Source organism: Clupea harengus, chromosome 11 (genome assembly GCF_900700415.2).
Source record: "Clupea harengus chromosome 11, Ch_v2.0.2, whole genome shotgun sequence".
Taxonomy (NCBI): Eukaryota; Metazoa; Chordata; class Actinopteri; order Clupeiformes; family Clupeidae; genus Clupea; species Clupea harengus.
In genome coordinates this window covers 24,615,039-24,629,874 of record NC_045162.1, presented here as the reverse complement: position 1 = coordinate 24,629,874, position 14,836 = coordinate 24,615,039, and the positions used below count along the sequence as shown (strand labels likewise).

General features: G+C 41.2%; 1 protein-coding gene across 1 annotated transcript; it reads left to right on the top strand.

The window, feature by feature from the left end:
• Positions 1–4,507: 4,507 nt before the first annotated feature.
• Positions 4,508–10,867, top strand: exd1 (exonuclease 3'-5' domain containing 1). Its single transcript, XM_031576258.2, has 11 exons — positions 4,508–4,749; positions 4,976–5,041; positions 5,266–5,305; positions 5,404–5,483; positions 5,659–5,726; positions 5,992–6,078; positions 6,514–6,618; positions 6,758–6,838; positions 7,133–7,276; positions 7,614–7,805; positions 8,107–10,867. The coding sequence occupies exons 1-11, from the start codon at positions 4,620–4,622 to the stop codon at positions 9,157–9,159; spliced, it is 2,046 nt and encodes a 681-aa protein (XP_031432118.1). The 5' UTR covers positions 4,508–4,619; the 3' UTR covers positions 9,160–10,867.
• Positions 10,868–14,836: the final 3,969 nt, after the last annotated feature.

Here is a 14,836-nt window from a genome sequence, read left to right as displayed (position 1 = left end):
AAGCCTATAGTATTAAAAGTATTACATTTAAGTCAAATGACATTGGTTTTACTATGTGGTGCTTCCACCCCTACTGCAGTGCTAGTCACACTTCATACTTCAATTATGTAGGCTACTAGTTGATGACAGCACAGTACTCTGACAGAAGTGAACTTAATGTTTTGTCAGACATGAACAGACTTAATTAGTAGGCAGCACTGAGAAGAAAAATGCATTGATTGCATTTAAACATTTATACGACTGCACTGCACTTCCTTCTTCAACCACCTTTAGAGGAGTAGTACACAACTGAAGAGTGAACTGAATCTCAAGCAGCCTTTTACTGAATGAAATACAGCACTTGCCTCATATCTTTATTAGCATGTACACACTTAAAATGTGAATTTGACCTGTTTACTTTCAGTTTTCTGAATATTACACTCAAGAGGTGGGATTTTAAATAGAGAATCTTCTTGAACATTTTGAGATATCGAAATACAAAAGTAGTAGAGTAGATCTAAATTCACCTGTCTTTTTTGTTTCCGGTGTGTATCTTTCAGACTAAAGAAAAAAGATAACCAAAAGTTCTGATGCTCCAGATCAAACAAAACAACACTAAACATAAACTAGGCTGCTATTGGCACACTCACCTGGATGACCTGATGTCTAGCTTAGCATGGGCTTTGTAGTACAAAATATTTCCACGATGACGTAATTGCGGTCTAACGTCATAAGAGGATGGACACGATTGCACGAGATTGCACGAGACACGATTTTGCGTCAGTGGTGGAATGTTTGTTCGCCCCATAGGGCCACTAAAGTTGGGGCGTAACACACACGCATGTATATGTGTGTATGCATCACCTCATAATTGTTCTCCACAGAAACAACAATTCCCATAAAGATTCCTGTCAGTCAATGTCATATCACTCAAGTTGATTGTGGTGTTCAAGAATCCTTTCACTCGTGACTTCTGTTTAAAAGCTTGCTTCTACCAGCGGCTTCCAACTGTGCACCCCATTGCGCTGGGCCACTCACGGGACTGGGGGACGATCAGTGGCGGCGCCAGAGATTTTTTGCTGCAGGTGCTATGGGGGTGCTCGGCGTTTTACTGAGGGTGCTATGAAATTAGGGTGATAGCATACGTGTCACATGGTTCTCTACTACAACACCTCCCCACCATATCGTCATATCTGTTTACATGTTTGCTCTCTGAAGCGTCTTTGTGGTCCATGAAAAGCGCCATACAAATCGATCGTAGGTCTATTATTATTATCATTAGGCTGCTTCCGACGGACGCGCACATAGCCGTGTTCCTCTGCGACGGTCACTGACAAAATGCATGCAGCATCAGCATGTTATAGATTCCGCAATCCCAAATACTTCACTTACTTCATTGGGGGTTAAAGTTGGCGCCAGATGACCACCAGGTCACCACTACCATGTCTGACAAATTAAATTAAACATAAATAGTTCAATACATTCTAAACTAAAGGGGGCAAATTAGAATAGCAGATAGAATTAACTAAAACAGTCAAAGAGTCAGAAAATGCTTTCAAAAAGTATATATTATTTCAGGTCACAATCAATAAAAACATAGAAGCTTATGTATAACTGGCTAGCACAGACAGACTGCTCGTCCTAGGCTAGAATCTCTGATTTTTAAAGGCGGATCCCGAAAAATCCCAAAAAGAGACCGCATTCATTAATGTTACACATCTAACAAGACCGTTCCACCTTAAATCTTAAACGGTGTAAAGATGCAGGCCCCTTTTAAAAGTGAATGAAACAAAACAGTAGGTACTCAAAACCACAATAATCAGAGCTAGATCATTGTATCATACAACTCGTAAAGAACAGGCAAAAATGCAAACAAAACTATGCTGGAAAAGCAAAATCCGGGCAACCCAGCAGACCAGGTGTAGCACGGCTAGCACCCTCAGTAGAGGTGTAGGATTGATCTCTTTGACCACGACGTTCCTCTTCTTCTAAATCAAATTCAGATACCCCTTGCATTTCTTCTTCTTCTTCAACGTCACATGATTCTTCTACTCGTAGAATTTTGGGTATCAAAAACCGATCCATTATTGTGAATTTGTTGATACTACCGCTTGACTTTGACAGTGCACTAGCTCTCTTTCTCCTTCAATCGTCAGGAAACGTCAACGTTCACGCATGCGACGTGTCTCTGTCGTGCTACGTGAACAATCTGTTCATTTCAATCTGTTATTATTAGGGTTCCTCCGTCAGGAGGAAACCTATTGTTATTGTAGGTATTATTATTATTATTCTTGTGCCATTGAAGTCAATGGCAGCCCCTAGAACCGTATGGTAACTTTTTCTGAAATTTGGCACACTCATTAAGGACAGTCAATTCTCCACTCACACCAAGTTTCATGTCTCCCACTAGACCACACTAGCGCCACCAACAGGTCAAAGTTGGACTTTTGTTAACACTGTAACTTTTGAACCGTTTGACTGATTTTCAAAAATGAGGTACCATTGGATTCCTTGGATCAAGACGAATTCAACACACCCTATGGCGTCAATTTCCGGTTATATAGATTTTCCGCAATTTCCGGTTTTATCAAAAACCTTTGAAAGGCATCAACTCCTACAATTTTTGTCAAATCTTCTTCAAAATCACCAGAGATGATCTTCAGACCAAGCCTCACAAAAGTTCTTCAACAGAATTTTGATCCTCACAACCGTTTGTCCGGTACAGCCACTGAAATTCAGCAGAAAAGATGCCAAACAGGAAGTAAAGTCATATCTCAGCAAATCTTTCAGATATCAACACCAAACTTGGTAAGCACGTGGGGGACACTACAACATGTTCCCATGTGCAAAGGCAACTTCATATCTTCAAAAATGATTGATATAAAGCAAATTGCATTAATCGCTAACGCTACAACAATGCTTTACACATTTTTCATTCAAAAAGTGATACTCTGATTCAATCACAAGTTCATATGAAGACACTTGAGAATGTTTAGTACACAAATCTGAAAAAAAGTTGACTGTAAGATGAAAAGTAGATTTTTGGTGAATATTTGAAACATGCATGCTTGGCTAATTGCTACCACCATTTCCAATGTAATGTCTCCCTCTCTCCTCCTTCGCTCCCCGTGCGGCTTGCCCCAATTCTCACAGACACAAACTTTCACCTGACACACCAAACGCTTGGCAAGACGCACACACACCATTTCATGACATTGTGGCCTGACCAAGGCCCCGCTCTCTCCTTAGCTTGAAGCTTGTGGATCTTGACAGTATTGCATTTCAAATTGAATATCCCATTGGTAAGTCTGCAGCATGGATTTTTCTATACAGTGACAAATTGTGCAGAATTTACATTTTTCCCTGGTTCACAAAGTCTCAAGAACCCATAATGTCACCAGCATGGATATTTCTCGACAGTGACAATTTGTGAATAATTAAAAAAAATGACTTCAAATCAGCCATTGATCCAATTATCTGTCCAATGTTGTGTACATGTATGAAATACATGTCAGTGTCATGTCAATTTTGTAATGATTGGAATGTTGAGGAGGAACCCGCCATTGCTGCCTGCAGCTATATTTTTCTTTTGTGATTGAAATATTATTATCACACAATAAATTAAATTAAGAACGCAGAATTAAATTAATAACAATAATAAATAAACCATTATTTTCTTGGGGGTGCTATGGGGGTGCTATGGCTAATCCAGGGGGAGCTATAGCACCCCCTAGCCCCCCCCTGGCGCCGCCCCTGGGGACGATAGAGAGGTCACCCTATCAGTTGATCCCAGGGTTCCATAGGGACGCATGGGCTGCAGATGCACAGCTAAGGCCCTGACCGTCACTGGCTACCCCAAGTCCAGTTTCATGGCTCCCCTCATCCCCCCTGACCCACCTGTCCAGTTGTAGTCAATACAGAAGCTGGAGGAGAGCGTCATCATTAGCGTGTTTGTTGGGCAATTTTATACCACGGTTCATCAGTCAAATCATGTTCACCCTGCCATTCATATCTTGAGAGTGTGTGTCTGGAAATAAATACCGTTCTTACTTTGTCATTGGGACTTTGACATCATCTGTTCTTACCGGACAATCGGTGGCGACTGGCACCTTTTCACTCAACCTTCATACAGATCCTTTTGGGATTCATTCATTCACATATCCCCCTATTTTATAACTTCACAATAGGTTATATCAATGGGCTACTTTAATAAACTTTTGCTAATTTGTAAAAATGTAAAAACCATAGTAGCACAAATATTTATTTTAACAGCACAAACCAGCACAAACGATAGAGACTATTTTTATGAGATTTGGACGTTGGGGGCTGCATGATGTCACAGGCCAGAAAATGTCATTTTGAATTACTCAAAACCCTTAATAGCACAAACGATAATTTTTACGGCACAAACCAGCTCAAACCTAGCACAAACGAACAGCAGTGCTATTTTAATATTTTGAATGATATGGGGGGCCAACTTCACACAGGTCTCTGGTCCTACCTAACTTACCTCAACGAAAGGGTTCCATTTCCTGACCGCCAGGGGGTGTAGAGTTCATCGTTCCTCGCTGCTTTCACGTGTTTTCCTATCAAAAATATCAATCTATTCTTCCACCCAGCCTTGTCGCCCGGTGAAAGCAATGACGTCGCTTGAAGACTATCAATTTTTACAGTCTCTGAAAGGGAAGCGCCTGAAATTAAAGTTGAATGATGAAACTTTCATCGGTGTGGTTCAGCGTATCCTGAACAAAACAGTCATCTTGGAGGATGGTAATTTCGAAATATATCATAGCTAACGTTAGCTAACTAAAGTTAACATTTTGCTGTTATGGATGTCACCGTATGTCAGTTATGCATTGCCTTGTGCCTATATTGTGTGTGAGATGAACATGGAAAGTAATATTTTTCTTGAAGCAGCTCCTGTTATTAGAGCAACTTTTGCCAGAATGAAGCGATATTCTGACGCTAACCATATGCCAATGCTAACATGTTGCAGTTAAGGCAGTCAAAAGTGGCAGGGAACACGCTGTAAGACATTTTCATGGGCGTGAAATTTTGGGTGGTAAGTGAGTTTAAAAAAAATATATAATAATGTATTAATTTAATGTAATTTGAGTACAACAGTTAAATTTATCATACAGAATCTATATTAACTTTTTCATCTCTTAGCAAGGTAAGTAGTGCTATGTAGCTAGCTAGCAAACGAACGATTACTTTAAGGAAGTAGTAAGGGAATCATGAAGTTACAGAACCTGCCTAAACCATCTCTGTTGTTCCTGTTTGCAGTGGAGTTTTTTTCTTTTCGTAGCACAGAACATGGAATTGGGTAAGATCAGCAAACAGAGTCTCTTTTTAATTTTCTGTTGGTTTTTGAGTGATCGGAAACAATGCCAGTTATGACAGTCCCTGAGAATTTTGTTACAGGAACAATGTGGTGGCAGCCGCTGGAGAAGGGCACCTGACCGTGGCCGAATATCAGCCCTATAAACTGGATATGTTGCGAGGTGAGGTCGTTATGGAGATATCTGAGAAAGTGTGTAAACTATGTTTCTGTCACTGCTGCTGACTATTCGGACATTATTTCCTGTGTTAAAAGTTTTGAAATGCTAATTAAACTAAATGAAAATTAAGCAGCTTTTCCATGTGTAAGACATGAACATGTGATTTGCTCTCCATCAGACAAAGAAGATGATGAATATGTCAACTATGTGGTCATCAATGAATTTCATCAGAAATTCCTCCCAGCCGTGAGTACATGTATAGAAATCTGACTCAACCTACTATTTTGTAAAAAATGTAATTGGCTGTAGTTAAAGGTGCCAACCCTTTGAGCTATTTGCATTTAGACCTTGCAGTGTGTCTAATTTTTACTGTCAGTGTCAAACTTTTCATTTCCAAATTGCAGTAATGGTCTCTTTTAGTGGGCATACATAATTTTCTCATTCTAGGGGGCTTTGATAAATTATTTGTGAGCTGTTGGTATGTTTAATGCGGTGGAATCACGTTTTCTAGATAATGGAGATTCAGCGGCAGAAAGTCATTGGGGTGGGAGCAGATGGCATTGGAGGACTTTATCTTGAGAGACTCTGCTGGCTCCAGGTAAGAGAAGCTATGAGACCGAGACCAATGTTTATTGGAGGTGTACTTCAAAGTGTAGTGTAGTAATCATAAAACGTTTTTTCCGTGCCTCAATTGCCTGAGGGACCATTTCATTAAAATGATCACTATACTTTTACCCTTTGGACTGCAGCCCTACTCTTGGTCTGAAAGGTAATGTGAGTGAGTTAGAATACAATCCGTTGCAGCCTTACTGTTGTCCTTGCCTATTGATCCCCCTCATGCTATATCTGTAAGGAGTCTGCAACTTTGTTAATTAAAACTCCAAGGCATTCACATGCCATATTCATTTCAAAAGGGTTTGCATGAAATGGGCTACATCATTATGGTAATGGGAAATAATTTCATGATCTATGTTGCATAATTCTATGTGGGTGGATTATCTCTAAAATGAGAAAGGGGGTGTTCTTTCCACAGATTACCACTAAGAACAGGGTCTTCCTCTTTGATATGTTGGCACTCGGAGCCCTCGCCTTTAAAAATGGTTTGACCAAGATCTTTTCAAATGATCGCATATTGAAGGTCAGTTATTAACATTTTCTACAGTGAAGCTCATATCTATCTTCTTATTTAACTTCAAAGCTGAGCATTTTACAAGTAGTCATTTAGAGCATATTCTTGCAAATTAACTAGTAATGTTTCTGGTATTTTCTTCTTCTAGGTTGCCCACGACTGTCGCAGATTGGCCGCTTGCCTGGTTGCTCTATATGGTGTGAAGCTCATGAATGTATTTGACACACAGGTATAGACAACATGAATACTGATTGTTATTCATTCATTCATTCATTCATTCATTTATTCATTCTTTCATTCAGAAGATTGTTTTGTTCAAGCATGATGTAGAGGTGCTTGCCAGGCTTGATATTGAACTGTTTATATATTTAACAGAGCAGTTCAGCTTAGTATCTTTGTTCCTGTATCACAATCTGTTAGACTTAGTATTCCGAAATGTCTTTGTGCTCAGAATGTACCTTGATTGTACGCGTGTTGAAATGAGATCTCTTAGCCGTTCCTGGACGTATTTGGTCTTTCACAGGTAGCGGATTTCCTGCAGTTTTACAGAGAGACAGGAGGCCTCCTCCCCGACCGGGTCAGCACCATGCAGGAGGTAGTGAGCCTTCACCTGGGGATGCCTGCCTCTCACCTGTCCTCTCTCAACATCAAGTCTCGACTCTCCAAGGTAACAAGTGCAAGAATCAGGGCACATATCTGTGTTTTTAATGGCTCTTGAGCTATCTGTGGCAGATACTTCTGTTTTTGATGTTGTAATAATGATAAGACAACCATTATTGAAAGTTATTATTTCAATTATTCTACCAACCTTGTGAAAGTGTATTGTGGCATTCTTACTTAGAAAGTGTCCAATCACATGTTACTTCGTTTATATTTAATGACTCCAATAAACTCAGTGTTTACCACTGACCGCCACATCCGATTCTTCAAAGGGAAACTGTACCCAGAAGGTGTCCCCTTCTGTCTAGCGCTGTCTGCCAATGGCCGCATGTTCTGATTGACAGGAGGACCGTGAGGTGTGGTACATGCGGCCTTGCCCAGAGCCGCTCCTGAGGCTCATGGCTCTGTCGGTCATCCACTTGCTGCCCCTGCGCCTGGCGCTGCTGGATGCCCTCATGTTGGACTACACCAGCCTGGTGGATGCCTACCTGGCCAGCGTCCTCTTCCAGCCTGTGCAAACACAGGACATCGGCCAGGTGAGGCTGCTGAAGAGGGCAGCGTAGATTTCTAACCAATAAAAGAACACAATTCAGATTGTATGAAAGAAAAAAATTGTAATGCGTTTTGCAGAATAATAATGAGCTCTAACAGAATGACATTCATTGCATGCCCACAGCATAACGTCGTCATCTACATCCAAAATCACGAATAATATGGTATAGGAAAGTTTTGCCAGCAGAGATGTCTTTGTGTATGAATGTTTGTGCATACATGTATGTGCTTGTTGGCATGTTTTATGTGTGTGATGTAATTGGTTAAGTGTGTGTGTGTGAGCAGAACAGTGGTCTGGAGCTCTCTCGAGAGCTGTGTGAGCTGGAGCAGCTGCAGCAGGAGCGTAAGGCCTGGGCCATGGACTACTACCCCTCCACCACAGAGGGACGGCTGTTGCGATTCGTGTCCCGCTCCAACTCCAGTACCTCTGCTGCGGCCACGTCTGCCTCTTCATCCCACTCTCACACCTCTTACGGCTCAAATCCTACCCCAGCACCCCCCACTGATGCCCCTCACAACCCCACACCACCCTCTGGTAGTCCCACACCTACCCCTACACCCTACGCCACACCACCTATTCATACACCCACTGCTCAAACGCCATCTCATACACCAACTCCTCATGCACCCACTCCTGGTTCAGACAGCACTGAAACCCCCACTCCATCCCCCACCCCTCACATCACTTTACCCGCCCATCAGGCTGGTAACACACCAGCTCTTAATCCCATCCTTGAACCTGTACCCTCATACCCTTCAAACCCAAGCCGGGGCACCGAGTCTCCAGCACTTAACCAGTCCATCTTGTCCATGACACCTAGAGTCCTTTCCATAGCGACCCCCAAGAATGAAGCATCATCCACCAAGGTCCCCAAAATGGAGCCATTACTCAAACAGTGTCCCAAGACATTTCCCACAGAGAGCTTTGCGTCTCTCTCCCCACCTCCTCGACTCATCGAGGTACTCATGGACACCATGGCTCAGTCAATGCCCCTTACTGCAGAGGGCACTGGTCAGTCCGGCATTGGCTCCTACCTCAACCTGGGCAGAGGCCTACAGCTGCAGAGGGCTGCATTTAACAACCAGGTGCCGCACACTGGCGTGATGCCACAAAGCCCCACCACCAAAGTGGCAGGGTCAAAGGGTTTGGTCTCCTCTGCTCCAGAGGCTGACTTCCCCTTAAAGCCCATGGCAGCCATGGCAGGGGTGGCCCAGCAGATTGGCAGTGGTAACCGTAGTACAGCGCCACCTCTTGGCAGAGCAACAGTGTTGCAGAATGGCCCTGTTCGCCCGTCTGCTCTCAGTCTAGCGTTCAGCTCCTTCAGAATGACAAGATAAGTTGGGAAAGTGACGTACCCAAGGATGTCTAATTGTTTTTGCTCCATCATTGAATTGACCCTGAATTGGCCCTGTTGTGTACTTTTGGTTCATCCTTCTTGACGCAGAGCAATTACCTAATTAAATTAAAATCTTCTGGTGCTTTCTGTCATGGTCTGTCACCAGGCTTTTCAGAAAGAATATTCTCAGTCTGTACCAGTGTTGCGTTATCAGGCAATAAAGGGGCACAGAAAGTCGGACAAAACTAATCTTTATTTGTTACCCTGTGGAAAAAAAAGAACTTGTAAAAAGACCAGACCTTTGTTGCTTGTAGAATCAGAATCATAACCAGACAAAGCAGCTGCCTTTGTCCATCTTCGCCATAACTAGCTCACTAAGGATTCAAAACCATATTTCTAACCAATAAATGAACACAGTTTAGCCAGTGGGTTGTATGAAGAGTAGCTATCGGTCCTCTGTTATTGAATAGTCATTTCATTGATCTAGATAGATGACACAGGTGGAATTTTAAATGAAACTTCTTGAAAATGAAAATTCTTTTCACTCCAGTTTAAACTCTGTTCATATATTTGTTAATATGTTGTTTACAAGCATACTTTTTAGATGTACAGTCTCACATAAAGGTTGATGGTGCAGAAAGCCATTTTTGTTGTCAAAACATGAAAATGCTTCTGGACGTATGATGTCCTTGTGAAGGCATGATAAATACATATTACTGTGCACGTCACACGCTCTGCCTCAGCCCTACTGCATGTATTTATTTACATGTCCGGCCCTCTAAATTCATAAAAACACCTCAAGCTAATTATTGACATGCACAGAAGACACAGGAACAATTGCCTACTATTATCCTTCAGATATTTGTCAGTGTTTGGTCTAGAAACCAAACCAAAACCTCTGACTATATCTAGTGTCCCCCACATGTCTGAGTCCAAGCAGTAGATCGGCTAGAACCCTATTAGGTTTGTTCTGATCGGCTTGAACCCTATTAGGTATGTTCTGATCGGCTAGAACCCTATTAGGTTTGTTCTGATCGGCTAGAACCCTATTAGGTTTGTTCTGATTATTTTGAAGTAATCATTGGAAATACACTGATGTATCAAACAGGGAAGTGTTATTGCCAGTGTCCAGAAATGTAGTTTTCATACATTTAGCTATAATGGAAGTTTTTTTTTTTTTTTTTTGTTTCGTTTTTGTTAATCTGTTTTTAGGAAGGCAAATACATTAGTTTTGATAGGGATTTTTTGAGTTCATGGTAATTATACCTTCTGTAGTTTTCAGGTTAGGGTTTTCTTTTATAGTACATTTAGTCTTTCATCACATGAGATTGTTGATTTCTGTCGAACTAGAAAATGTCATATCTCTTAAACTGGTTGTAGGGTTGAAGACTTTGCTAGTTGCTATTTTGTCACTGAATAAAAAAAAATATCTCTTGGATGAGACAGAAGTGTGTTTATTCCTCAGTCATGTTTCTTTTTTTCACACAATTTAGAACTAATGTACAAATGAACTAATGTACTAATGTACTAATGTAATGTCAAATACTTAATCTTCCTTCTCAGCCCCCTTTCACTCCTCCATCTGCCTGCTACATTTAGCTTTTTTAACCTTGGGTCTACAGCTTTCATCATCTCTGATGCTCACCATCTTTCTGGCTTGCTATCTGCTTCAGTTCTTGCTATCTTTCTTATATCTACAATGTCTGTTGTGATAGATTGATTGTGCTTCCTGCTCATACACTAACAGTTAACACCTTTTATTCTGTCTGTCTTGGTTATCACTGAAATCAGACGGCATGGAATCTTGTGGTATACTTAAAAGTATACTGACTAAACCTTAAAGTCACCATTAGACTGATGGTTCTTTGAAGGATGTCATTTTTGGCAGATTTAGGCATACTTTTGTCAATCAGTATTTTTTTTCAGGTGAATTACAATATACAGATTACAAACGCATATTACAAACACATATTTCACACATTGACAATGATACCTATTGCTTTCGTTTGTTAAAGGTGAGTCCACGATTCAGGCAAAAGATAGCAATCAAATACACTGCTTTTGTCAGTGCTCCAGATATAACGTTGAATGGCTGGAATAGTGTTTTGTTCAGTCCAAGCATTTACAGAGCCAGGACTGTCAATGAAGCAGTGTTGATTTGAGCACGCAGATAGAGCAGGCAGCTAGAGGACCTCAAGAAGAAATGAATCTGATAGAAAGTGTGTGGGATTAGAATTGTGAACTGTTCTTTTAATGTGGGCACCATGGTCTATGTGGGACATTATGGGACTTGAATGTGATTAGTAGTGAGGTACTAAGAAGGACGCACAAACCTAATGGAAAACAACCTTGAAGGAAGAGAAGTATTCCGAGTATTTGTATTGATATGTATCCAGGTGAGATGTATACTAATATTAATAAGGCATTTTAAAGAATATACCTAATTTAATGTGATTAGTGATTACAGGATTACCTTCTGCACACGATGTTCCTCGCTCAGGAAGTTTCCTTTGCGCCTGCACAGTAGGGCCAGTTAAACAAGGCTGTGATGAAGAGGCCTGTTCACATTTTTGAGACCTTGCCAGCACGCCAGAGTAACCGTGTGTTTTATTTTGAAAGAGCTGTATGGGGTCCTTGCAGGTAGGGTTCAGAGAGGGGTCAGTCCTCTGAGGATAAATGTATTTCTCTCTATACATCGATAATGAAAGTGTCCCTGAGGTTCTTTTGTTCTGTAAGAACTCCGCACACAGATTACACCACGGGGTGACGTAAAGGCCCAAAATCCTCTCAGCACTCGCTCACAAATCAGTGTGATTCTCTTCTCCCACCCCATCACCCTGAAGCACCCCGCGGAAACACATCATAGACCCTGCGCCACTTCTTGTGTCATGGCATCTGTTACATTGAGTGCCTGGCAACTTGTTTTTTTTTCTCTCTAGGAGCAACATATCATGGTTTCTCACAGCTTATTTCACCATAGATCTTAGTGGCCTTCTAAAGGTAAAAAAACAAATCCTAGTAAACAAAAAACTAAAAAAGGTTTAATGCATGTTTTACTATGTGTCAATTGTCCTTTCAACATGTAATCACATGCAGTTAATTGATTTTACTAAATTAAAACTTCTCTGGCTTTGACAGATAAACGTTAAGTATTTTCTTAGTAACTTCCCCTATTATCAGGATGTACGGTTTTCTGTTGTAGCGCTGGACCATAAGTTGTTTACCCAGCATATTTTTGCCAATCTACCTCCTTCCCCTGTTCCTTCCAGCTCCCCTCCGCCTTGACATAATGGAGTCAACAGCTTGTGAAAGTGATTGCTTGAAAGGCGTGTGGAGAGGGAGGGAGCCGATTTTGCCAGCTCAGTTTAGGCCACTGTGATCCGTCACCATGTGAGCCTCCAAAAGGCCTTTATGCAGCTAATAGGATAAGGGGCTACAGCCATGGGCAGCCAAAGGCACTTAATCCAGCGGTGTGGTGGAGTGCGCTGCCAAGCCAAAGGGGCAGATGAACACTCTTTATTAAACACTGCTAGAAGTATATTCAAATTCAAGAAGTGTGTTGGTAAGATTCATTCATTTGATTTCTGCTGTGTCTTTTGACACATTCTGGATTTGCTACCTGACACTGGTTGAAGCAGCAAATCATACTAATTAGTTTTGGCTCTTATATGTAGTGCCCAAAAATCACGGCAAAGCTTTCATATTCTGAGATCAAGCTTTTAAACCTCTACAAAGTTGCAATACTGGTGCTCCATACTGCACAAGCTATCACATATGCCATGGCAATCTTCGGGGGATGTGATCTTGCAGTCATACTGAATTACTGCTTTGGTAAGAATTGCAGACAATCTGCTTTACAAATCCTTTAATCTCACTGATACAATCTGAAAGACTAAAAAGACACACCAGCAATGCACAGTGATCTCTGCGCTATTGGAACAATTTGGAATGTTGGTCTATTGTGTACTATGTGTACCATTGCTTCCACAGCAATCTTCAGTCATTTTTCTGTCCTAGTTGAAAGTTTGTAAGTTTAACACAATTTGCCACAGCTGCGGTTAGATTAGTTTCATGGCGCTGTGTTCCATGACCTGACAGTTTTAATAACATGGACATGACGGGGGGGGGGGGAGAGAAGTGGATATATCTGACATGCAAACAAACATCTCTGATGGGGAAAATAACTATCAACATGCTTAGGACACTTTATTTATGCATTTATTTTGCGGCATCAGCGACCAAGTTAAAAACGTACTGTAATTCCCTGCTCTATCTCAACTGCACTGTGATCTTGATCCCTGAAAGGAGAGTTAAAGCTGTTATGAGTTAAACTGGACTACAGAGCATCTTTATGACTCCCATGAGTTTTATATATATTATAGAATATTTTAGAAGGAACAACTTCATATTCAGTGAACAGAGGGAAACTATGCCATGCTATGGGTAAGCACCAAATGAGACAAACCAAAGAAGGCAAATTCCATGAACATAATCCTCCTTTATTCCTCGGATTTGTCCATGCAAGACAAAGCCTGGTCAAGGCTCTCACCGAATGGTGAAACAGTCTTCTGCTGTAATGGAGCTTCTCGTCTTGGGGGGAGATGGCCTTTTCCCCTCATGCTTAGTTCATTCGTGTGGCAGTTGGGAGGCACTTCCAATTAGGGTGCAGATAATTAGCATGGACGATGGAGGCGTCTGCTGGGATCGGAGACTTCAGAGAATCCAACTGTGGGAAAACTGGAAGTGGTCAATTGGAGGAAAAGGTGGGAAATTTTCTAGAGAAGAGTATGTAAATGTCTATATTGAAAGCCATGAAATGCCACGATGAAAAGTTCCAGTGATTAGACCACTAATTAATGCAGTAAGAAAGATTCTTCTGAATAAGAAACAGACGAAAATCTTTTCTATTTAAATGAGACCAAGAAGAACAAACAGCAGCAGCAGCATCAAACAGCAGAGTCGACACAAATGAGACAAATGCACTGGGGAGAAACAGCTTTCAACTTAAAGATGAGAAGTGCTGTGAAAACGTCATGCTGACTTCCACAAGTCTTAGCCACCACAGGAGTCCCTCCCCTCCCTTCAGTGTACAATGAAGGCAGAATAATTGGCAGACATGGATGCCCAATGCTCTGGAAGTCTCCTGACTGATACAGCTGGAGGGTGTCGACATTATTGTTGTTAATTACAGAGCCCAGTAAAGTCTGACCGATAATACTCTCAGAGCAGCTACTCTCTTCAGATCTATCAGCTGAGTCAGGTATTAAGCTTTACTGATTACAGAGCTCCACTTCCACTCTTCAATCTGAGTGAGTTCTACACCTAATTCTATTTTTTTGTAATAAAGAAAGATAGGATTATATCCCCAATTCTGCAGACATTTTAGGAGTCCAGATATGAAGCGAATGCTTTTTGAATGATTTCTTCTAATTGGTGTAGAGGTATATATATCATACCTCAAAACACTTCAGCTTTCAAAAATGAATTTACCCCAGTATCAGGCATTTAATGGTAAATAATCTAAAGTTAATGTGTAATGTTTTCTCTAATGAGAGAAGAATCATTAAGATGCGTGACAGTAAAGCAGTTTTCTTCACTTGTGTTTAGAAGTATCTACATGCTTTTAAGGTATTCTTCCATGATAAGGGGCTGTGTTTCTATTGCAGGTGTGTTTATGG